A 24,343-nucleotide genomic window follows, 5' to 3' on the forward strand; every position below is an offset into this window, starting at 1 on the left:
AGAGTCTAGTGGAGAGGAATCTCTAGTAGCTGTAGATGTAGATGTAGGAAGTATGCAGCAGACCTCAGCAGTTACGGTGGCTAGGACAGTTGCAAAGTCTAAGAGAAAGAAGAAGGTTCTGCTGTTAGGTAGTTCTCATGGTAGAGGTGTAGGCCAGCAGTTGCAGGAAGTTTTGGGGAGTGAGTACCAGGTCACCAGCATTGTGAAGCCTGATGCAGGATTGGCTCAGGTGACTTTTAACATAGGGGGGTTACGTAGGGATTTTACGAAAGAGGATCAGGTAGTGATTGTGGGTGGGGCTGGTAATAGTATTGATAGGGATGGGGAGCATGACATAGATGGTGACCTGGAAAAGATAGCCAATCAGACTGGCAACACGAATGAGCATTTCGTGGAACTGTTTCAGCGTCACCATCAGCCTCATCTTAAAACAGCCATCAGGCGTAATAACATGAGACTTGGGGGTGCGCTGATGACAGAAGGCATGAGTCACATTTCAGTGGTGTCGGTGGAGTCTATCAGCAGGACGGGTTTCACTAGACATGGCCTGCACCTCAACAGGTATGGAAAGGGGAGGTTGGCAAAGCTTATAGGTGACAGCATAGGTGGGGGTGGTGGGATCACTCATGGGAAAATTCCGGTAGTTGTGGGTGTTAGAGCTGTACCTTTTTTAGATTGAAGTCAGCTGACAGGTATTCCTGCTTAAGGGAAGTCTAACAAAGAAACCACTTTCGACAAAGCTTAGGTATCCGATTAATGAGGGAATTAGTATATTTCATCAAAATATACAAGGTATTAGAGATAGTTAGTGAACTGCTTATAGATGTTGACTCTGAAATTATTGGTATATCTGAACACTTCTTAAATAAGGAGATAATTCAGAGGCTTCCTTTACCAGGATACAGGTTGGCTGGCAGCTTTTCTAGGAGCTCTTTGCGGTGTGGGGGAGTAGCCATGTATGTGAAAAACGGTATCCCATTTGAGTCAATTGATGTTTCAAAGTACTGCACTGAAAAGGTGTTTAAATGTTGTGCAGGTGTGGTTAAATTTAGTGGAGCTAAACTTCTTACTGTTGTTATTTATAGATCCCCAGACACCGATTTCACAACATTTTTGCTAAAGCTCTAGAGGAGGTTCTTGGTTCACTTTATAGGAAATACAAAGAGTTAGTTATATGTGGTGACTTCAATATAAATTGTATAAGTGATTGTACAAGGAAAAGGATGCTGGTAGACCTCCTTAATTCATATAATCTTATGCAAACCGTATTCTTTCCAACGAGAGTGCAAGGGAACAGTAGAACAACCATAGACAATATTTTTGTTCATTTGTCATTACTAGAAGGGCATTCTGTTAGCAAAATGGTGAATGGCCTTTCAGATCATGATGCACAAATTTTAAGTCTAAAAGATTTTTGTGCTGCAACACATGTTAAATATAGTTACCAACTTTTTAGGAAAGCTGATCCAGTTGCTGTAGAGACTTTTGTAAACCTTATCAAGGAACAAGAGTGGCAAGATGTTTATAGTGCTGATACAGTAGACAATAAATTTAATGCTTTCCTCAAGACTTTTCTCGTGCTCTTTGAAAGTTGCTTTCCGTTAGAACGTTCAAAACAGGGTACTAGCACAAACAGGCAGCCTGGGTGGCTGACTAAAGGTATAAGAATATCTTGTAGAACAAAGTGGCAATTATATCAAAACGTTAGAAGCATTGACAATCTAAATGCAGTAGTCCATTACAAACAGTATTGTAAGGTGCTTAAAAAAGTTATTAGGAAGGCAAAAAGTATGTGGTATGCAGATACAAAAGCTAAGTCTTAGGATAAAATTAAAACCATATGGTCAGTCGTAAAGGAAGTGGCTGGTCTGCAGAGACAGGTTGAGGATATAGAATCAGTGCGTAGTGGGAATGTCCGTGTTACTGATAAGTTGCATATATGTACAGTATTTAATAATCACTTTCTGAATATAGCAGGTGAACTAAATAGAAACCTAGTCCCAACAGGGAATCATATAGCGCTCTTAGAAAAAAGTGTTCTGAGACTGTTACCTGAAATGCTCCTCCGTGATACTGACAAGAGGGAGATTGAGTTAATAATTAAATCACTAAAGACCAAGAACTCTCATGGATATGACGGGGTATCTAGCAGAATACTGAAGTATTGTTCCATGTATGTTAGCCCAGTACTTAGCCATATCTGTAACTTTTCCTTTAGGAGTGGTCGGTTTCCTGACTGATTAAAGTACTCTGTAGTGATGCCACTTTATAAAAAGGGAGACAGGGATAATGTTGATAATTATAGACCTATTTCTATGCCATCGGTGTTTGCTAAAGTTATCGAGAGGGTTGTATATACAAGGTTACTGCAGCATTTAAATTCACATAATTTGCTGTCAAATGTACAGTTTGGTTTTAGAAATGGCTTAACAACTGAAAATGCTATAGTCTCTTTTCTCTGTGAGGTTTTGGACGGATTAAATAAAAGGTTGTGAACGTTAGGTGTTTTCTTTGATTTAACGAAGGCTTTTGACTGTGTTGACCACAAAATATTACTGCAGAAGTTGGAACATTATGGAGTAAGGGGAGTAGCTTACAATTGGTTCGCCTCTTACTTTAAGAACAGAAAGCAGAAGGTAATTCTCCGCAATATTGAGAGTGGTAATGATGTTCAGTCCCAATGGGGCACTGTTAAATGGGGCGTTCCCCAAGGATCGGTGTTGGGCCACTGCTGTTTCTTATTTATATAAATGATATGCCTTCTAGTATTACAGGTGATGCAAAAATATTTCTGTTTGCTGATGACACCAGCTTGGTAGTGAAGGATCTTGTGTGTAATATTGAAACAGTAACAAATAATGTAGTTCATGAAATAAGTTCGTGGCTTGTGGAAAATAATTTGATGCTAAATCACAGTAAGACTCAGTTTTTATAGTTTCTAACTCACAATTCAACAAGAACTGATATTTTAGTCAGACAGAATGGGCATGTTATAAGCGAGACGGAACAGTTCAAGTTCCTAGGCGTACAGATAGATAGTAAGCTGTTGTGGAAAGCCCATGTTCAGGATCTTGTTCAGAAACTAAATGCCGCTTTATTTACCATTAGAACAGTATCTGAAATAAGTGACATTTCAACACGAAAAGTAGCCTACTTCGCATATTTTAATATGCTTATGTCATCTGGTATTATTTTTTGGGGTAATTCTTCTGATTCAAAAAGGGTATTTTTGGCTCAAAAACGGGCTGTTCGAGCTATGTGTGGTGTAAGTTCGAAAACCTCTTGTCGACCCCTATTCCATAGTCTGGGAATTTTGACATTGCCCTCACAGTATGTATTTTCTTTAATGCCGTTTGTTGTTAGCAATATTAGCTTATTCCCAAGAGTTAGCAGCTTTCACTCAGTTAATACTAGGCAGAAATCAAATCTGCATGTGGAATGCACTTCCTTGACTCTTGTGCAGAAAGGAGTGCAGTATGCTGCAGCATCCATTTTCAGTAAGCTACCACAAGAACTCAAAAATCTTAGCAGTAGCCCAAACACTTTTAAGTCTAAACTGAAGAATTTCCTCATGGCTCACTCCTTCTATTCTGTCGAGGAGCTCCTGGAAGAGCTAAAAAATTAAGCAAATTCCAGTGTTACATTCTTGATTTTCTTTATTTAAACTAACGACGTGTCAGCTTAATATGTTTCTTATATTTCATTTTATCTGTTTCTACGATCTACAACTGAATATGTTTCTTATATTTCATTTTATCTGTTTCTACAATCGTGTTATAATTTCATGTATTGACTCATTCCATGACCATGGAGACTTCTCCTTAATGTGGTCCCACGGAACAATAAATAAATAAATAAATAAATCAAACATCTCTTGTCTGACAAGAGACATCTCCTCTTCATCATCTAGTTGTGGTAGTTGCAAATAATGACAGTGTCTGTTGCTTCTCTAGGTGAATGTTACTCTCAACTGCATTAACTCTTATCCTGCCTCCTGTTACCATATATTTTAGCATTAAAAATTACTTTGTACTTGAAAGTATCAGTGTGTGATATTGTTCTGCTAGTCTTCCCTTTTGTGAATACCTAATGCCAACACAGTATCCAGTAATAGGTCAACAGTAATGTAATGAAGGTGAGAATTACGGCAATGCATTATAGTGTAAGAAACAATACGTAAATTTCAGTGATGTTGCCGATGAACGATAGATTGAAGATAGTACTAAAATGTAATGCTCCATCGAATGCTAGGCACACCCCGTTTTTGAATAATGCGTGTGGTAAAACCAAAATGCACATTATATTCATATAAATACTGAATTTTGAGTTGAAGAAAAAATATGAACGTCTACATCCACTTCAAATGATCACAAACTTCACAAACAGAGTAATTAAATCCGGGTGTGTAACAGTGATGAACTCGTATGCTATTCCCCCCCCCCCCCCCCCCAAATGGCACATTGCGGTAACAACTATATGCATCTATATATGGGGGGGGGGGGGGGGCAAGACACTCTTTACCTCTTTCCCTCACCAGGGACCTCTGTTTCACACCGCTTGCCTAAAAAAGTTGTTCTCATCTATCATCCCTGAGCGGAGGGTCCTTCTCGGCACACTGAAACTGCCTAGTAGTGCATCAGCCGGAGCCCATCAGAGACATGGGCTGTGGGCCACCTGTTTGCTGCTTCACCTTCCCTTCCTATTATACAGTATAATTCTCACCCAGAGGTAAAAATCTGCCAGGCAAACAAAGATAATAATAGGAAACAGGACAAGAAAAACAAAGATGGAGGTAGCCCTTGCCACCCTCTACCGCCCCCGACCCGTACCGCGCCCCCCCCCCCCCCCCCGACCCGTACCGCCCCCTCCCCCTCGACCCGTACCGCCCCCCCTCCCCCGACCCATACGCCCCCCCCCCCCGACCCGTACCGCCCCCCCCCCCGACCCGTACCGCCCCCCCCCGACCCGTACCGCCCCCCCCCCCGATCCGTACCGCCCCCCCCCCCGACCCGTACCGCTCATTTAAAGCTTATCACCATGCTCTCATCACCTTTCCCCCATTCGATCAGTATTCCACAGTGAATGGTGGTTGCCAGACGGGTGTGGAAGCTGACCTCTGGCCACAGACTAGACCCAAGAGGATCTGTGGCTGTTTTAGACTGGCACACCTCTGCTACCTCATTAAGTTTCCTTACCTTCTTACATCCTCTTCTCTTCCCTTTGCTGTCTGCTTGGCTCTCTGCCTCAGATGGCACCACAAGGTTGAATTGGCAGTATATCCTTTATTATTCTCCTGAAAGCTTTGATTATTAAAGACCTCAATGATTAGCTCCCTTTTAACTTTCCCAGAGAAATTCATTTATTGGTTTCAGATTGTATCAGAATAGCTTGAGTCGTGTTGCAAGGACTTGAATATGATATAACCTGCTGCGTGGTGTCCCAGAAGTAGCATATTTCCATAGAGTAGAATTAAACAAGAAACATACGATCTGTCTTGTGAAACAGTGTTAACTCTCTTATAGAGTCACTTTACACAGCTTTAGTTTCGTTTCTTCATCAGTGTCCAGAAGAGCATGAAAGCACAGGATTGCATTCTGCACTGCAAAATGAAGCAAGTCTGAGGTATGCTGGCTACCCCTCTTTATATGCTGCACTTCAGATCAGCACGTGTGAATTTTCCTGTGGTAAACCCTGTGCTTCAGGTAGACCCACAACCAGAAATAACAGGGAGTGAGAGCAAATGATCATGCCGGCCAAGCATTTGGAAACAATCGGCTGATAATTCGATTGTTTCCAAATGTGTTTTGGAGAAGCAAGTGAACTTCACAAGTGGTATATGGTAGGACCCCACCTTGCATGAAACTTGAGTTATGCATCTCTCTCCTGTAGGCAGGTATGACATGCTGGTGAAGCATATCACAGTGATGCCGACCAATGTCTTTGGTCCTTGAGCACCAACCTGTGCTGTGTAATATATGAAGAAGTCTGGAGGAGGCCCTCAGTCACCAGTAGATTACAGCTAGCTGTGATTAAAATTGTAATTTGATAATGCACCCTGAAATATTGTTATTGTTAAAATAAATTATGGCAGCCATGTTAAGTGTGTTCATTTGATGTTTGTCGGGTCACAAAGACCCTAATATTGTCAAATGCATAACCAAATAAATATATAAAACTATCTCTGAAAGTGTATGCAGCCACTTAATAATATTAGCCCAGCGGTCTTCTTGTATATGTATCTGAACAGAAGAAATTTCTCAAGACTATTGGACAGAAGCTTAAACTTTAAGTGTGAATCTCTAGATGGGTCCTTTAGTTTGTCATTACCAGTTCACTCGTCCCGTTGATCTTCCCAAGTCTAATGTTTTTATTTGTTTTGAAGTGATTTACTGCTCTGTGTGTAATATGTCTATATATTACTTTGCAGTGGATGTATGTGACTGACTTGTGATACTTGAATATGTGTACTTCAGGCTAATGCTGTGAATATTAGCTTACCCACAGTCACAGTCTGCTAGTTCTCTGTTTGCCTGCATTTTTGTGCTTTCTGTACAGATTTGGAGGAGAAGGTTGAAGCAACAGGACTGGATTACTTGGAATCTCCTGTCTCTGATGGAACAATAGAAGAAAATTTTGAAGAGGAACTTGTAAATGCCCCTGTCATTTCAACAGGTGTTGATAGCCTGTCTTACCATTTTCCTGAAGATGATGGAGAAGAGGATGATTTCAGTGATGTTGCAAATTATGGAATTGTTGAAGTTGCTGGGGATGACACCTATGGAAGAAAAGTGATTGTTGTGTCTGCTTGCAAACTACCATCAAATAAGGAGATTAATCATGATCGTCTGTTAAGGTTTGTGTGGTATTCACGTCTGCTTAATCAGAAAAAAAGGTGCTTATTATTCAGATTGTGACAATCTGACACTCTACTGCTATTATATCAAATGGTGGAATGCAAATCTTATGTCCATGAAACAAGCAATAGTTTTTGCCATGTAGCAATGGAGGGGTTTATATATTCCCGGGATTGGAATGACTCCTTACCCTCTCCCTTAAAACCCACATCCTTTCGTCTTTCCCTCTCCTTCCCTCTTTCCTGATGAGGCAAAAGTTTGTTGCGAAAGCTTGAATTTTGTGTGTATGTTTGTGTTTGTTTGTGTGTCTGTCGACCTGCCAGCACTTTCATTTGGTAAGTCACATCATCTTTGTTTTTATATATATATATATATATATATATATAATCTTTCTCTGTAATGTTACATCTTTGGAAATGACAGTCCTGAAATTTTCCTGTTATTGAAACTGAGGCTGATATAGTGTAGAAAATTGACTGTGATGGAACACTTATCTTAAAAACAGAAGATGAGGTTACAAAGAGGAACAAGGTTTGGCTGAGACCTCACCATACTGGGACACTGTAATAAGTGTCAAAACACCAGACGGCACATGAGACACTAATTCATCTAGGTGTGGGAGCCTGATCTCTGCCTAATAGTGAATCAGAGGCAACAGGCCGTTGGCTCAACAAAAGAATGAATACAGAAGATACCAATTGTTTGTCTCCTACCTATGCTGTTGTTGTTGTTGTAGTCTTCAGTCCAAAGATAGGTTTGTTGCAGCTCTTGCAACTTACATCCTTCTGAATCTGCTCTGTGTATTCATCTCTTGGTCTCATGTGTCCTATCAGCCAGTCCCTTTTATCAGTCAGTTTGTGCTACAAATTTCTTGTCTTCCCAATTCTGTTCAGTACTTTCTCATTAGTTATATGATCTACCCACCTAACCTTCAACATTGTTCTGGATCACAACATTTCAGGACCTTCTTGTCTAAACTGTCTATCATCCATATATCACTTCCATCAGGGCTACATTCCATACAAATGATTTTGGAAAAAGCTTCCCAAGACTTAAGTCTGTGTTTGACGTTAACAAATTTCTCTTCTTCAGAAACGCTTTTCTTGCTATTGCCAATCCACAGTTTGTATCCCCTTTACTTTGGCCAGCATCAGGTGTTTTGCTGTCCAAATAACAAGTCATCTACTACTTCAGGTATCTCATGTACTAATCTAATTCCCTCAGCTTCACCAGATTTAATTCATTTGCATTCCATTATTCTTGTTTTTTTATGTTTATCTTATATCCTTCTTCTGAGAGACTGTCCACTCCGTTCAACTGCTCTTCCAAGTCCTTTGCTGTCTTTTACAGAATTACAATGTCATTGGCAAACCTTAAAGTTTTTATTTCTGGCCCCTGAACTTTAATTTCTACTCCAAATTTTTCTTTTGTTTCCCTTACTGCTTGCTCAGTTTACAGATTGCATAACATCTGGGATAGGCTACAACCCTGTCTCTTGCCCTTCTCAATCATTGCTTCATTTTCATGCCCCTCGACTCCCATAAGTGCCGTCTGCTGACTGTACAAGTTGCAAATAGCTTTTCACTCCCTGTATTTTTTCCACTACCTTCAAAATTTGAAGGAGCGTATTCTAGCCAACATTGTCAAAATCTTTCCCTAAGTCTGCAAGTGATACATAAATGTAAGTTTCCCTTTCCTTAACCTATCTTCAAAGGTAAAGTATAGTATCAGTATTGCCGTGTGTGTTCCTGCATTTGACTGGAATCCAAACTGATCTTCCCTGAGGCCGGCTCCTACCAGTTTCTCCATTATTCTGGTATTTTGCAGCCAAGGCTTATTATACTGATAGTCTGGTAATGTTCATGTCTGTCAGCACCTGCTTTCTTTGTCCTTGGAATAATTACTTTCCTTTTAAAGTCTGAGGGCATTTCACCTGCCTCATACATCTTGCATACCAGATGGAAGAGTTTTGTCATGGTTGGCTCTTCCAAGGCAGTCAGTAGTTCTGTCAGAATGTCATGTACTCCCGGTGCATTGTTTCGACTTAAATGTTTCATTGCTGTGTCAAATTTTTCTTGCAGTGTCAGATCTCCCACCTCAGCTTCACCTATGTTCTCTCCATTTCTATAATATTGACTTCAAGTTTATCTTCCTGATGTAGACCTTCTATATACTCCTTCCTCCTGTTTAGCTGTACCTTCTTTCTTTAGTGCCGGTTTTCCATTTGAGCTCTTGATGCTCATGCAGCTGCTTCTCTTTTCTCCACAGGCCTCTTTAATTTTTCTGTAGGTGGTATCTACCTTTCCCCTAGCAGTACATTCTTCTAAATTCTTACATTTGCCCTCTATCCATTCCTGCTCAGACATTTTGCGCTTTTTGTCAGTCTCATTTTTCAGGTCATTGTATTGCATTTCATCTGCTTCATTTGCTAAATGTTTGAATTTTTTGCTTTCATCAATTACATTCAGTATCTCCTGTATTACTCTAGGCCTTGTCTTTTGTCCTATTTGATCCTCTGCTGCCTTCACTATTTCATCTCTCAGTCCTAGCCATTCATCTTCTACTGTATTCCTTTCCCCTTTGCGAGTCAGTCATTGCCTAATGCTCCCTCTGAGACTCTCCATGCTCTCTGGTTCTTGCAAACTATCCAGGTCTCATCTCTTTAATTTCCTACCTTTTTACAATTTATTTAGTTTTAATGTACATTTCATAACGAATAAACTGTGGTCAGAGCCCAAAATTACCCCAGGAAATGTCTTGCAATTTAAAACCTGTTCCAAAATGTCTGCCTTATCATTATATAATCAATCTGAAACCTTCTGATGTCTCCAGGTCTCTTCCATTTCTATCTATAGAGAAAGAAATTAATACCAACATTGACGGGCACGAGAGCTTTGAACTCTGTAGAGGGAACCGAAACATAACAGATGGGACCCCTGGCACTTAACAGCAGAACTGGTCTGTAGACTGAATGCTTGACAGTATTGGACATTTGTGTGACTTCTGATTATTGTCATGGGAACAAACTTCATACGCATCCCATGGAATATTGGGAGTGGAAATTGAACACCAAACTTTATGTTGTGTTGCAAAAGTTGTCATTTAGCAACAACATCAGAAATCCATCCTGTGTGAACAGATCATGTGTCAAAATAATGTGGCGTGGTTGCAGAGGGGTGAATGTGCCGTACGTTTTACTGTGGAACCCCACAAACGTAAACAGAGGTTTATTTTTTATTTATTGTTTTTGTGTTCTGTAGATCCAGGTAGCGAGTGAACCACAAAGATACAGAACATGTCAAATTACACGGAGTTGAATTATAACTTACATGATAATAACAATATAACAGAAATGAAATATCAATTTGGGAACATATACTGAATTAATCGAAAATAGTGTTTCACTCTGGGAGGATGAGAAAAATATACAGGCAGCAAAGATGCAATTTGTGGTACAAACATTGTAGGTTACACTGTTCTTGAGTGCAGCAACACAATCACTTTTAAAATAATATTCCTGACATAAGATTAATCAAAACTAGTTCCAAAACAATTGTAAAATTAGTAGTGACATAAAAGATGAAAAATATGACACAGGCATTGTATTTTACACTGGTTGTTAAGTAGTGCAGCACAGCCATGTTTAGATTAGATATCCTGACATAAAATTAGTCTTATTTAGTTCTAAAATAATTGTAAGTTTAGTAGTGATATTGATGATATTGATTTTGTTCAAAAATTCATTAACTGTATAAAAAGTTTGTTTTAGGTACTCTTTGAGTGTTTGTTTGAATTTGGGCATTTGATTATGAAGACATTTAATGTGATGGGGTTGCATCAAACAGTTTAATGCTGGAGTAATAAACACCTTTTTGAACTAGATTAAGACTTTTCAGTTCAATGTGCTGACTGTTCTTGGTTCTTGTGTTGTAGTCATGATAAGTGCTGTTGTCTTTGTAGAGAGAAAAGCTATTGCAGATAAGCCAACAAGGAAAAAATATGCTATATGGTGGTGAGGGCCATCATCCTTCGAAACAGGCACCTGGAAGAATGCCTATAGTGGACACCATTCACTTTTTCCCCCCATGCAGTTAAGATTCTTTTTGCAAGAGGTTGATTTGCCCAGAATGTAATCGCATATGACGTTAATGAATGAAAGTAGCCAAAATAGGGAGCCTTAAAAAAAATCTGCTTCAGCTGTTTATGTAATAATCTGTAGTGCAAATGCTGCAAAGTGATGCAAAAAGAGAGAGCCAGAGTTGTAACTAAAATGTATGTTTATTTAGTCAGTGACCAGTTTTGGGCTTCACCCACACTGAAACAAACCAATGTTTGCCAAGTAAAATGTCCACAAAAAATAGCAGTAAATAAAGTGGGTACATATGTGAATGGTCCTAGCTTGGTTTGAGAATGGGTGTAGACTGAAACAGGTCAATGACTAAATAAACATCCATTTTAGTTGCATCTCTGGCGGTCTCTTTTTGCGTCACACTCTGAAAAGAGTTGCACGCTGGAGCTATGCTAAGTCTTTTTGCGGTCTGTATAAGCACCAAGAAATTTTGCATCCTCAACTTTCTGTATTGATCAATCTCTGCACATGGCTGTCAATTTCTTCAAGATTTCTTTGTGGTGTACAGAACCTCATATAAGGGGTGTTACGGTGTATTGAGTGAGAGATCGCTTGAAGAAAACTAGTTGAATATTTCAGGGAAAACTTTTTTCACAGTTTGTTCAAGACTGTTTTCTAACAATTTCATCAATCATCCGCACAAATGGTAAATTCACTCTTCGTATTGGAGCAAATTGGGAGATCATTATGAAAATAAGAAATACCAATGGTCATAAAATAGAACCTTGTGGAGTACAACAACTTAAGGTGCCTCATTCAGATAACACATGTACCTTGTATAAGAATTTGGTGATTTACTTAATCGAAGGCTTTCAAGAGATCACTAAAAATACCTTGTGTGTTTTTTGTACATAGCTTCCAACTTCCAAAACTTGATTGTTGAAAGAGAATATTGCTTTTGAAAGAGAATAGTGCTTGTTTGGTAGAAAGACCAGCACAAAACACAGACTGGCTTTTCTTGAGGATATTGTGGAAAGTTAGATAAGCGACAGTCATTCTGTCTGTGCACGAGTTCTTTAAAAAAAAAATTGAAAAATAGTTAAAAGGGAGATTTTACAATAGTTTGTCACATTACTTTTATCACATTTTTTAAAGAGAGGTATCACTACAGCTAGTATCACTACAGTCTGTTCAGTTCTGTTGCACTAGCACCAAGCGTCTAAGAGCTATTGGTTTGCCCACCAATTTGAATGCAAAGTTCTTGACAACTTTATTACAACCGTGTGTGGGCCAATGGGATTCGTGTATCAAGAATTCGGCACATTTCATTAGTAAATTTAACAGCATAGTGATCCAGCTGGAGGAAATATTAGTTAGTTTTGATGTGGTATTGCTATTCTCTATGGCTCTGCTCAATGAAGTGTTGCAGCAGCTGAAGCGAATTTTTCATCTCAATATTGCAGAACTGTTTAAATATTGTCTCACAACCATGTATTTCAAATGAAACGACGAGTTCTCTGACCAGATGGATGATTTTGCTATGGGGAGCCTCTTAAAGTCAGCTTTAGTGAGTTTCTTTATGTAACAATTCGAGGAGCAGCTATTGGAAACTGCGAGAAAGAAATAGAATATTTGGTTCTGGTTTGTGGATGATATATTTGTTTTGTGGTGGCATGACAGGAAAGTAACTAGGTTGTTTCTAGAAACTTCTCAATGGGATAAGCCCAATGATTCAGTTTACTATGGAGGAGGAGGCAAGTGAAAGATAAAATTTTCTTGATGTGCTAGTTTTCAAGAGAGAAGATGGTAGCTTAGGCCACATGGTTTACTGAAACTCATAAGCCCACACCATTACCTACACTGGCATTCGAACCATCACCCACAACAAAAGCGAGGCATATTAAGAATGTTGGCAGAAAAGCAAAGAATATCTGTGAACCAGAGCTGCTTCACACAGAATTAAAACATCTAGCCATTGCATTGGTCAAGAACAGTTATTCGTTCACTGAGGTAAAAAGAATGTTGGGAACACCACATAGATATCATAGCAATGCTCAAGCACTGGTGAAATTGAAAGTTTTCCTGCCTTTCATTAAGCATTTTACTGACTGCACAGGAAAAATGTAAAAAAAGCAAAATGTCGTAGTAATCTACATACCCACCCGCAAGTTACAAGATTGCCTAAAATTGGCCAAGAATGCTCAACCACCTCTGGAAAAAAGTAGGAATTTATAGGATTCTATGTAGTTGTGGCAAGGTGTATGTCAATATTACACAAGAATTGTTAAAAAAAACATTAGAAAAGCACAAGGGCAATTGACAGACTAGATGTTGTGTAACATGGTTTGCAGCCAGGTGGCCACCACATTCATTTTGACAGGGATCAAGTCTTGTCAGCCACAAACAGATACCATGAAAGACTATACAGAGAGGCCACAGAAGTTGTAAAACACCACAAGAGTTTCGATAGGAAGGAGGAGGGCATGAAATTGAATGGCGTCTGGACTCCAGTGCCGAAGAAGATGTGTACTAGTTTTCCACCATGGGGTGATAGCACCAATAGATGACAGCATTTGACGATGGCCAGTTATGCTTGGATATTCAAAACTTGACATCACGCCACTTCGCAAAGTGGAATTTTGTTGCAGTCAGTAGCGAGCCAAGGTGTGAATCGGACATGTAAAGAAGCTGTCATCCCACTTGAAAATGTCCTCCGTAGATGGGAACAAAATGTTGAATTTTAATATGAAATCCATTCGACCATGGCATAATAGCTCAAAACATTTTATTAATTGTGACAGTTATATTAACAGAGAAACTAGCATGGCCATTGCTTTTCTATTTAAGTTTAGCCTGTGGCTTGTGTGATGGGCACGGTTCATTGTATATAAGTCTAGAAATTCACATATTGAAATTTGTTATGCAGTTTATTTAGCTCAGAGTTGTAGTATTGAATTTCTTTAATCGCACATGATCAATATGGCAAATTGTGTCACGCTGGAAATTTTGTGGTGATGACGCTCATGTGAAATGGTTTGGCAATATGTTTCGAAAACCTCACAGGGCTGCATGCTACCATTTTTATACATGTTATAGCCACTGTTTAAATCACAATGTGATTGTCTTTTTTTAATTGGCTTTTCTCTGTTGCAATATTCTCTACCACTGCATTTAAAGCAGCACCAGGTTTAATCTTTGTGAAAAGCTAATACTTTAATGTGTATTTTCACAAAAGAGAGTGGATAGGCCTTTTCTATGACTGTTGGCATACAGAAGGAGCCCTCTGGTGCATCTTTACATTGGAAAGTTCTTTTTTTACTCTTGTTACAGCAGTTTTGTTATTGTTTTGATTTGCCTATTTTTGTTCTGTCACCACAATCAGCGTCTAGAGCTGAAAATATATTTGCTAGCTGTGTCACCGGGACTGTAAATGTACTTACATGCAGTGCTTGTTTGATCATTAAAAAAATAATTCGGCTCTCACCACGTTTTCTGCACAGAACAACTGTTAACAATAATATTGTTTCGGAGTAGGCGATGAATCTGATACAGTGCATTATATTTCCCTTCATGCTCTTTGGCTATTTTGTATTGACTGTCACTAAATTCTCTGTTAGCACAGTTATTTTTTCTTTTATTTTTTAATGTGTTTGTTATTTTGTTTTTCACAGGAGTGAGCAAGAACTCATGGCATGTCCAGTCATTTTTGTCTTTTATATACTTCAAATTCACTTCTGCACATTTGTCATGATAACAGTACATGCAGTCAACACACAGGATATCTCCTTTCACCTTTTTGTGCAGATTTTACAAATATTACTATCTCTTTTTTTAAAGCTGAGGCAGCTTTACATGGAAAAATTCCACTCTGCATTGTCTTGTCATGTGTCATTTAGTAAAGTTAAACCAAGGAAACTGAATTTTATGTAATTGCTGGCTTCAACTCTCCATCTACATCTATAGTCTGGAAACAACTGTGAAGTGCTTGACAGAAGGTACACCCCATTCTGTTTGCGCACGGAGTGCAGGAAGAATGGTTGTTAAATGCCTCTGTGCATGCTGTAATTAATCTAATCTTGTCCTCACAATCCCTATGTGAGCATTATGTGGGGGGTGGTTGTATATTCCTAGTATTATCATTTAAAGCTGCTTCTTGAAACTTTGTGAGTAGGTTTTCTCAGAATTGTTTATAACGTCTACCTTTAAGAGTCTTCTATTTCAGTTTCTTCAGCATTTCTGTGACGCTCTCCCACTGGTGAAACAAACCTGTGATCATTCGTGCTACCCTAGTCTATATATGTTTGTTCAGTGTCCCCTGGGTGTCCTATTTGGTATGGGTCCCATAAAATTGGACAGTATTCTAGAATGTGCCACGCGAGTTATTTGTAAGCAATTTCCTTTGTAGACTGATTGCATTTCCCCAGTGTTCTACCATTCGAAGTCTACCACCTGCTTTATCCATGAGTGAGCCTATGTAATCATTGCATTTCAAAGGTTGATTCCAGCTGATACTCATTCATATTATGGCCACAGGCTACTACATTTTTTGTTTTGTGAAGTGCACAATTTTATATTTCTGAACATTTAAAGCAGGTTGCCAATCTTTGCAGCACTGAAATCTTATCAAGGTCTGATTGAATATTTATGCAGCTTCTTTCAACTGTACTTCATTACAGATCAGTAAAAAGTCTGAGGTTACTATTAATATTGTCAGCAAGGTCATTCATATATAACACACTTCCCTGGGGCATACTCGAAGTTACTTCTATTTACAAATTTCACTTGATACCACATATGATCGTACTTTTGAAAATAAACATAGATGTGGGACTCAGTCAAAGGCTTTTCGGAAATCAAGAAATACTGCATCTACGTGACTGCTTTGATCCAAAGCTTTCAGTACATCTTATGAGAGAAGTGTTTTCCCTCTCACCCCTAGGGCACCAGCATGGTAGCCAGTTACATACCCATCTAGTGGAGTCCCTTGACAATAGAGGGTCACACTCCTGGTACCTGGGCTGTTACCACTACATGTGAGCCTAGGAGTGGTTGTTCATCTTTTTAGGGCATGGGAACTCCCTGCAGTGACTACCATGCCATGCAGTCCTTGCTGTGGCTGGGTGGTGCCCCTGGGGCAAGCCTCTGATTGGAGTGGGTAGAACCAGGGTGGTCGCTCTGCATGTGAAACGTGCTCCACACTACCTGCTGCTCGTCTGTGGCCGTCTCATCAGAAAGGCACCATTCTCTTTCTATTCCTACTCATGCTTCCTCAGTATTCCACTTCCTGGCCACCCTCTGGGAGAAGGACCAGGCCCGTTCGCTTGGTGCGAAACCCGTTCCCCATTACTTCGTTTGTTCCAAGACAGATGGGGAGATTTTTGCCTACCAATCCACTCTTTTTCATCAAACACACAGAAGATAAGGTTGGTGAAGCAAACTCGCTCAGTAAGATGCGGTCTGGTTGCCCATTGATTAACACATCTTCTGACAGTCAGTTGGCCTCTTTTTATGCTTGTGAGCGCTTAGGAGGTATTCCATTAAGCATCAGTCCTCATCAGTCTGTTAATATGAGCCAGGGCATTTCCTTCCATAGGGAGCTCTCAATTCAATGTGATGAGGAACTAATGACTAATCTGGCATGGCGCAGTGTTCATTTCATTTGGTGGGTCCAGAGAGCTCCTAAGGAAAATCATGTCGACACCATTGCTTTCATTCTGGATTTTTAGGGGATATACTCGTCGAGAAAGTCAAGAGTATAGTTTACTGTCATGATGTGAAGCCCAGTATCCCACCTCCCATGTGCTGCTTTTGGTGTCTCTGTTTTGGTCACATGTCTTCACGATGTGATGCACATTCACGATGTGATGCACATTCATGATGTGATGCACATTCTGTTTGTGGCAACTGTGGCTGCTTTCTCCATGCAGGGAAGTCCTTGCACCTCACCTCCCAAGTACATGAACTGTTCCAGCTCGCATCCTCATTGCTCACTAGATTGCCCAATGTATAAAAAGGAAAGGGAGATTCAGTAGTTCACAACTCTTGACCAACTATCTTACTCTGAGGGCCAACAGAAATTAGAATATCTTCACTCGGTATCTCTAACATCAACCTTCGCGTCTATTGTGTCCTTTCCTCCTCCTCCTCCTCCTCCTCCTCCTCCTCCTCCTCTTCCTCTTCTTCCTCCCTCCTTACCTCTGCCCTGTCACCCTTCCCTTTCCTTCTCCCGGGCAGTTCCCGTTCCCTCTGCTCACGGACCACTCATTCTCGTCAGCAAGAGGATAGGGCTCCCTGGAGGGGACCCCCTTCTCAGAGTCTCCAGAACAGGAAGCCTGTTACTTCAAGTTGGACATGGGACCCACGCTCTGAGGGCTTCAAGGCCACTTGTTCTCATTCAGATCATCGAGCGAGGTGGCACATTGGTTAGCCCACTGGACTCGCATTCGGGAAGACAATGGTTCAATCCTACGTCCAGCCATCCTGATTTAGGTTTTCCGCCATTTCCCTAAATCAGTTCAGGCAAATGCCGGGATGGTTCCTTTGAAAGTGCATGGCCAACTTCCTTCCCCATCCTTCCCTAATCCAATGGGGCTGATGAGCTCGCTGTTTGGTCTCCACCCCTAAATCAACCCAACTCTCTCACTCAGATCCAGATACTGCTGCACACTTCCTTTCACTTTGCATAGGAGGAGGAGGAGGAGGAGGAGGAGGAGAATTGTAAGTTGCGGGACAAGGTCCTGCACCCCCTCCCGCCCTGTGACATCCCAGGGGGTGTCACCCAATCACCTCTCAATCAGGGTCCAATCTTACATTCCTTACTGATGATGGACACTGACTTGGCACAATGAATGATTGTAGCGATTCGATGTCCATCCAGGCTCTTGTATTACTCTTGTTCAGTGGAACTATAATGGTTATTGTTGTTGCCTCCTGGATTGCATTCTCTTCTTACTCTCTACACTGTAGCTTGTGTTGTATTGCAAGAATCTCATTTTGTGGTTACTCATTCGCCGACTCTTTGTGGTCTTCAGGTAGAACACGGTCAGTCATTTTGTGAGTTTCCACTGGTGTCTGTACATTGGTCAACTTGCACATGGTTCATTTCATTCCTCTTGAAACTACATTAGAAGTGGTGGCTGTTCGGTTCCATTTAGATTCTGCGGTAAAAATATTCAATTTTTATTTCACACCCCACACAAGACCGGCCTCCTACACTTCCTGCTCTTTTTGCCCTCCTTCGACAGCTCCCTCTTCCCTTCCTTCTTCGTTGAGGTTTTAATGCCCATAACCCTCTGTGGGGCTGTACTGCAACCACTGACCCAGCCGGATTGTTTACACACTTGTGTGTGGCACATGGTACTTTCTTGGTCATTATCTCGCCATTTGTAGCTCTGGATTCCTCCCTTCTGTTCAATGGGAGTTCATGATGATTTATGCTTCAGTGATCATTTTCCAAATGTCTTATCTTTTATTCATCATCATTCATCTTGGCGCCCTTCCAGATGGGCCTTTACTAATGCGGATTGGAATACCTTTTCCTTGACTGCCATCCCAACCATTCCACCACAGAATGGCATTGATTTATCTGTAAAGAGTTTGACTGACACCATCATTTCAGCAGCTGCTTCAGTGGTTCTCTCTTCCTCAGGATCTCCACAGCATGAGACTGTTCCTTGGTGAACCTCCGAAATTGCTGCGGCTATTAAAGACCACCGTCATGCACTCCAATTCTACAAATCGCTGTCATCTCTTGACCACCTCTTTGCCTTCAAACAGCTTTGTGCCCAGCCCCGTTTTCTAATTGATTTGTTCGGAATGATGTGTCTCTGACATAGGGCTGCATGCTCCCTCTTCATAGGCATGGACAAAGATCAGGTGCATTTTTGGCTGCCGTTCTCGTATAGATGTCTCAGGAATTCCCCTGAATGATGTTATCCTTAACAGCATGGACTACATCACTGAGCTTTTTGCTCAGGCTTTAGCGTCTGTCCCCAATTCTCTGTCGTTCCGTCTTCTAGAACACCGTCTGGAATGACTCCCTTTATCTTTTGTTCCTCAGCCCCTGTAGACTTATAACACTCCTGTTTAGCAAGTGGGCATTCGCCAGCACCCATGCTCTCTGCTCCAACATGACTACTAGACCAGACCGCCCTGTACAACCAAATGCTTCAATTCCTGCCTGTTGTACGAGGTGACTAAAAGGAGTTTCATACATTTCGGCCTGTATGTAATGGTCCCCTGTAGGGTTTGACCTCCGTTCTTCAAAATTTTCCCAAAGAGTTAGCCAATTGGGGAAGGGTACCTTACAAGGTGCATCGTGTTCATTGTGCATTGAGATCTTTAGCCCACTTTCTCGTCGTCGCATTGCAGTCCTGCCCATTCTCCATCTCTAGGACGAGGACACCTTCCTGGGTGCGTCTTCCACCATGCACTATGCAGTGGCCATTTCTGCATCGACGATGACCATGGACTTCTTTGCACCTGACATCCAGCACGGTAGCCGTTCGTTGTGGTGGGGCCGCCATGTACCCTGTTGGTTATAGCCGTCTGACCACACAGGGATCGCTCTGTTGATGTCTGCGCTGTTAACTCCCCACGTATGCCAAGGGGTAGATGCCCATCCCCTTGGGGCATTGGGACTCCCAGCAATGGCCATCCTGCCAGGTGGCCTTTGCTGCAGCTGGGTGGCGCCCGTGGGGAGGGCCCCTGGTCGGAGTAGGTGGCATCAGGGCGGATGACGTGATGAAACATAGTCCATCATCTCTTGCTGGTGGTAAAACACTAGCAGTCTCCAAGCTATCATGAGCTCAATTCAACACACAGAAGTATGACCCCAAATCGTTACCTTCCGGGCACACCATGAGAGGAACGTCAGGCTAAGGATGGCAACAGATCTTATTCGCCCCAGTACCTTGTATGTTCGAGAGCTGATGGGGAATCTTTCATTATGACGAAGCCTTAGTTTATTGTTGTGCATTTAGATGACAAGTTCGGGGAGGTGGAGGGCTTATCCAAAATGAGATCTGAGTCAGTCTTGATCAAAACAGCATCCTCTGCCCAGTCACGGGAGTTACTCACTTGTGACAAGCTGGGGGATATTTCTGTAACGACACACCCCATAAGAGCTGAAATACAGCCAGGGTATCATATTTCACAGAGACCTTCTTTTGCGGTCCGACGATGAGCTGTGCGCCTATTTAGAGGGGCGAGATGTACATTTCGTCCAGCGTGACCACTGGGGTCCAAAAGACAATCAGGTTGCCATCGGTGCCTTCATCTTGGCCTTTGAGGGCGGTACATTGCCTGAGAAGTCAAGGTTATGTTCTGCCAGTGTAAAGCCCTATATCCCTCCCCTGATGCAGTGTTTTAAGTGCTGGAAGTTCGGCCATATGTCTTCCCGCTGTCCTTCCAGCGTCACATGCCGAGATTGCGGACGCCCATCACATCCCAATACTCCATGTGCCCTGCCTCCCATCTGTGTCAACTGGTGAGAGCACCATTCGCCTTGCTCACCTGACTGCAGGATTCTCCAAAAAGAAAGGAAAATCATGGAGTATAAGACCCTGAACAGACTGACCTACACTGAGGCTAAGAGAAAATTTGAACGCCTGCTTCCTGTGCGTATGACATTGTCTTACGCTGCTGCTACAACAGTTCTGGCACCATCAGCTCTGCCAACCCAGGTCACCTCTCTGAGCCGGAACACTGCACCTGCCCCCTTGATGATAGTGCGCATTTCCACCCCTGTTGCTCCTGCACCGCCTACTTCAGGAGCAACACCCCCTCAACTTTCCTCGGACGTGTGTCCTCACTTCTAAGTCGGAGAAACGTAAGTCTTCTTTGGCTTCTCTTGCTAGGAAGGGGTCCCTTGGGTCACTCCATTCCCAGGTTTCTTCTAGTGGGAAAGACGACACCCACCAGTGGCTGAAGAGCCCAAAAGCAGCTGGTCGTAAGGCTTCACGCACATCCTCAGTCCTGGAGACTGAGCCAGTGAAGTCCGCCCAGCCAGGGAAACCCAAGAAGCAGCGAGAGAAATCCAAAAAGAAAACCCCTAAGACCAAGGAAATTGCAGTGGCACCCACACCACTGCTACCTACAAGCTTTGCAGCTGAGGATAGGGTGGAGATTTTGGTGTCCACTGAGGACCTAGATCTCACCAGACCCTCAGACACAATGTATATAGACTGCTCAGGCAATAAATCGGTGGCAGCAGATGACTCTGAGGTGTAAACTGCCTCATTGAATGTTCCATGCCTTCCCAGTCTCACAATGTCATTCTCCAGTGGAATTGTGGCGCTTTTTCTACCGCCTGGCTGAGCTACGGCAACAGTTAAGCTTTACACCTACTATCTGCAGTGCCCTCCATGGCTATAAGGGATATTACAGGAACCTTAGCGACTATAATTGAGTGTCAAGTGGAATTTGCATTTATGTCCTAAACTTGGTCTGTAGTGAACATGTGCCCCTTCAAATCCCTCTTGAAGCTGTGGCTGTCAGAACGACGACGACGCAGGAAATAACTGTCTGCAACGTATATCTTCCTCCAGATGGTGCAGTACCCCTGAATGTATTAGCTGCACTGATCAATCAACTCCCTAAACCTTTCCTACTTCTGGGAGATTTTGATGTCCATAATCCCTTGTGGTGTGGTACCATGCTTACTGGCCTAGGCATAGATGTCGAAACTTTACTGTCGCAATTCAACCTCTGCCTCTTAAATACTGGGGCTGCCACACATTTCAATGTGGCTCATGGTAGTTACTCGGCCATTGATTTATCAATTTGCAACCCAGGACTTCTCCCATCTATCCACTGGAGAGCACATCACGACCTGTGTGGTAGTAACCACTTCCCCATCTTCCTGTCACTGCCCCAGCGTCAGGCACATACACCTGCCCAGATGGGCTTTGAACAGGGCGGACTGGGAAACTTTCACCTCTGCTGTCACCGCTGAATCTCCCCCACATGATGTGATGGTAGAGCAGGTGACTAGCACAAAATTTTCTGTGGCAGAAAACGCGAGCCCTTGCTCTTTAGGGTGCCCAAGGCATAAGGCAGTCCCTTGGTAGTCACTGGAAGTCGCTGAAGCAATTAAGGAGCGTCGGCAAGCTCTACAGCAGTGTAAGCGGCACCCCTCCCTGGAGCACCTCATAGCCTTTAAACTGCTCCGTGCCCATGTTCGCTACCTTATCAATCAACGGAAGAAAGAGTGTTGGGACAGATACGTCTCCACCATTAGGTGCCACACATCACCTTCCCAAGTCTGAGCAAAGATCAAACGTCTTTTCGGGTACCAGGCCCCAATAGCTGTCCCTGGTGTTAGCATAAATGGTGAGTTATGTACCGATGCAAACGCGATCACTGAGCACTTTGCTCGAGCCTCTGCATCGGAGAATTACCCCCCAGCGTTTCGCACACTCAAACAGTGGCTGGAAGGGAACGTTCTGTCATTCACTACACGCTGCAGTGAATCCTGTAACGCCCCATTTACAGAGTGGGAGCTCCTCAGTGCTCTTGCACATTGCCCTGACACAGCTCCTGGATCTGATCACATCCACAGCCAGATGATTAAACATCTCTCATCTGACTACAAGCAACATCTTCTCGTCATGTTCAACTGGATCCGATGCAATGGCATCTTTCCATCCCAATGGCAGGAGAGCACCATCATTCCGGTGCTCAAACGGTAAAAACCAGCTTGACTTGGATAGCTGTTGGCCCATTAGCCTCACCAACGTTCTTTGTGAGCTGTTGGAGCGCATGGTATGTCGGCGGTTGGGTTGAGTCCCAGAGTCACGTGGCTTGCTGGCTCCATGTCAGGGCGGCTTCCGCCAGGGTCACTTTACCACTGATAATTTTGTGTCCCTAAAGTCTGCCAACCAAACAGCCTTTTCCAGATGGCAACACCTGATTGCTGTCTTTTTTGACTTACATAAAGCATACAACACGACTTGGCGACATCATATCCTTGCCACATTGTTTGAGTGGGGTCTCTGGGGGCCGCTCCCGATTTTTAACCAGGACTTCCTGTCACTCCATACTTTCCATGTCCAAGTTGGTGACTCCCATGGTCCCATCCGTATCCAGGAGAATGGAGTCCCGCAGGGCTCTGTATTGAGTGAATCTCTATGTTTAGTGGCAATTAACTATCTAGCAGCAGCTGCCAGGCCCTCTCTCACCTTCTCTGTATGCAGGCAACTTCTGCATTTCATAATGCTGCTCCAGTGCTGTTGTTGCTGAGTGGTGCCTCCAGGGAGCCATCCACAAGGTGCAGTCATGGGCTCTAGCCTACGGCTTCCAGTTTTCATCCGCAAAGTCGTTTGTCATGCATTTCTGTCGGCGTCATACCGTTCATCCGGAACCCGCACTTTACCTTAATGATGACCCACTCACTATAGTGGAGACATATCAGTTCCTAGGACCGGTTTTCGATGCTCGATTCAGCTTAAGCAGAATTGCTGACAGCACATCAGTGCCCTCCGTTGCCTCAGCAACACCAATTGGGATGCACATCGCTGTATGCTGCTGCACGAGCTCTATGGAGCCCTTGTCCAATCCCAACTATGGGAGTGTGGTTTATGGTTCGGCAGCGCCATCAGCGTTGCATTTACTCAACCCTTTGCACCACTGTGGAGTTTGATTAGTGATAGGAGCTTTTAGGACGAGTCTGGTGACCAACATACTGGTGGAGGCTGGTGTCCGTCCACTGCAGATCAGACGTGTGCAACTGCTCGCCAGTTACACAGCACACATTCAAAGTTCCCCTGAGCATCCGAATTACCGTCTCATTTTCCCGCCTGCGGCACCCCTCAGGGGGCTCAGCATTTAGTTGCTGGGTACGGGCTTGGTGACCCCGGGGTCCCTGAGCTGGGACTGGAAAGCGCCACCAGTCTTCAATACCGTAAGCTAGAGTGTGCTTCAATGACCACCGTAAGATGCGACAGTGTGGTGTGCTGCGTGCAGAGGAGACGCATGGCTGTTTAGGTAGAACAGTTGCTAGTGGGTGACCTCTGGGGAACCTGCCGTCCCCCAGTTGTATTAGGCTTACCCAGGCAAGCGGGGCTCTGTCTGGGTGGACATTCCTTCCCCTAGCTGCTCGTGGGACCACCATGAAACGAAATACGAATAGTGCGCAAGCACGAGTCTCTAAGAAAGGAAAGTTCAATGCTTTACAGTATGACCCCCATCGTTCCCTTCCCTGCCCACACCAGGGGAGGAACGGCGGTCTAAATTAACAGGTGAGAAATATTCTCCTCAATTTCTGGTTTGCTGCCGAACAGATGGGGACTCATTTCTGACCACAAAGCCTCAGTTTTTTGTGGAAAATTTAGAGGACAAGTTTGGAGAAGTTGAGGGCCTGTCTAAAATGAGGTCTGGAGCAGTCCTCATACAGACAGCATCCCCAGCACAATCACGGGCA

The 24,343-nt window shown here is 42.8% G+C and overlaps 1 protein-coding gene across 1 annotated transcript in view; it reads left to right on the forward strand.

Annotated features, from left to right (window-relative positions):
* Positions 1-24,343, forward strand: part of LOC126481065 (rho GTPase-activating protein 1-like) — a 96,046-nt gene that overhangs the window by 35,371 nt on the left and 36,332 nt on the right. The window contains exon 3 of the mRNA XM_050104549.1: positions 6,556-6,853. Within this exon, the coding sequence (XP_049960506.1) occupies positions 6,556-6,853 (298 nt within the window). The remainder of the gene's footprint in view (positions 1-6,555; positions 6,854-24,343) is intronic.

Source organism: Schistocerca serialis, chromosome 5, assembly GCF_023864345.2.
Source record: "Schistocerca serialis cubense isolate TAMUIC-IGC-003099 chromosome 5, iqSchSeri2.2, whole genome shotgun sequence".
NCBI lineage: Eukaryota > Metazoa > Arthropoda > Insecta > Orthoptera > Acrididae > Schistocerca > Schistocerca serialis.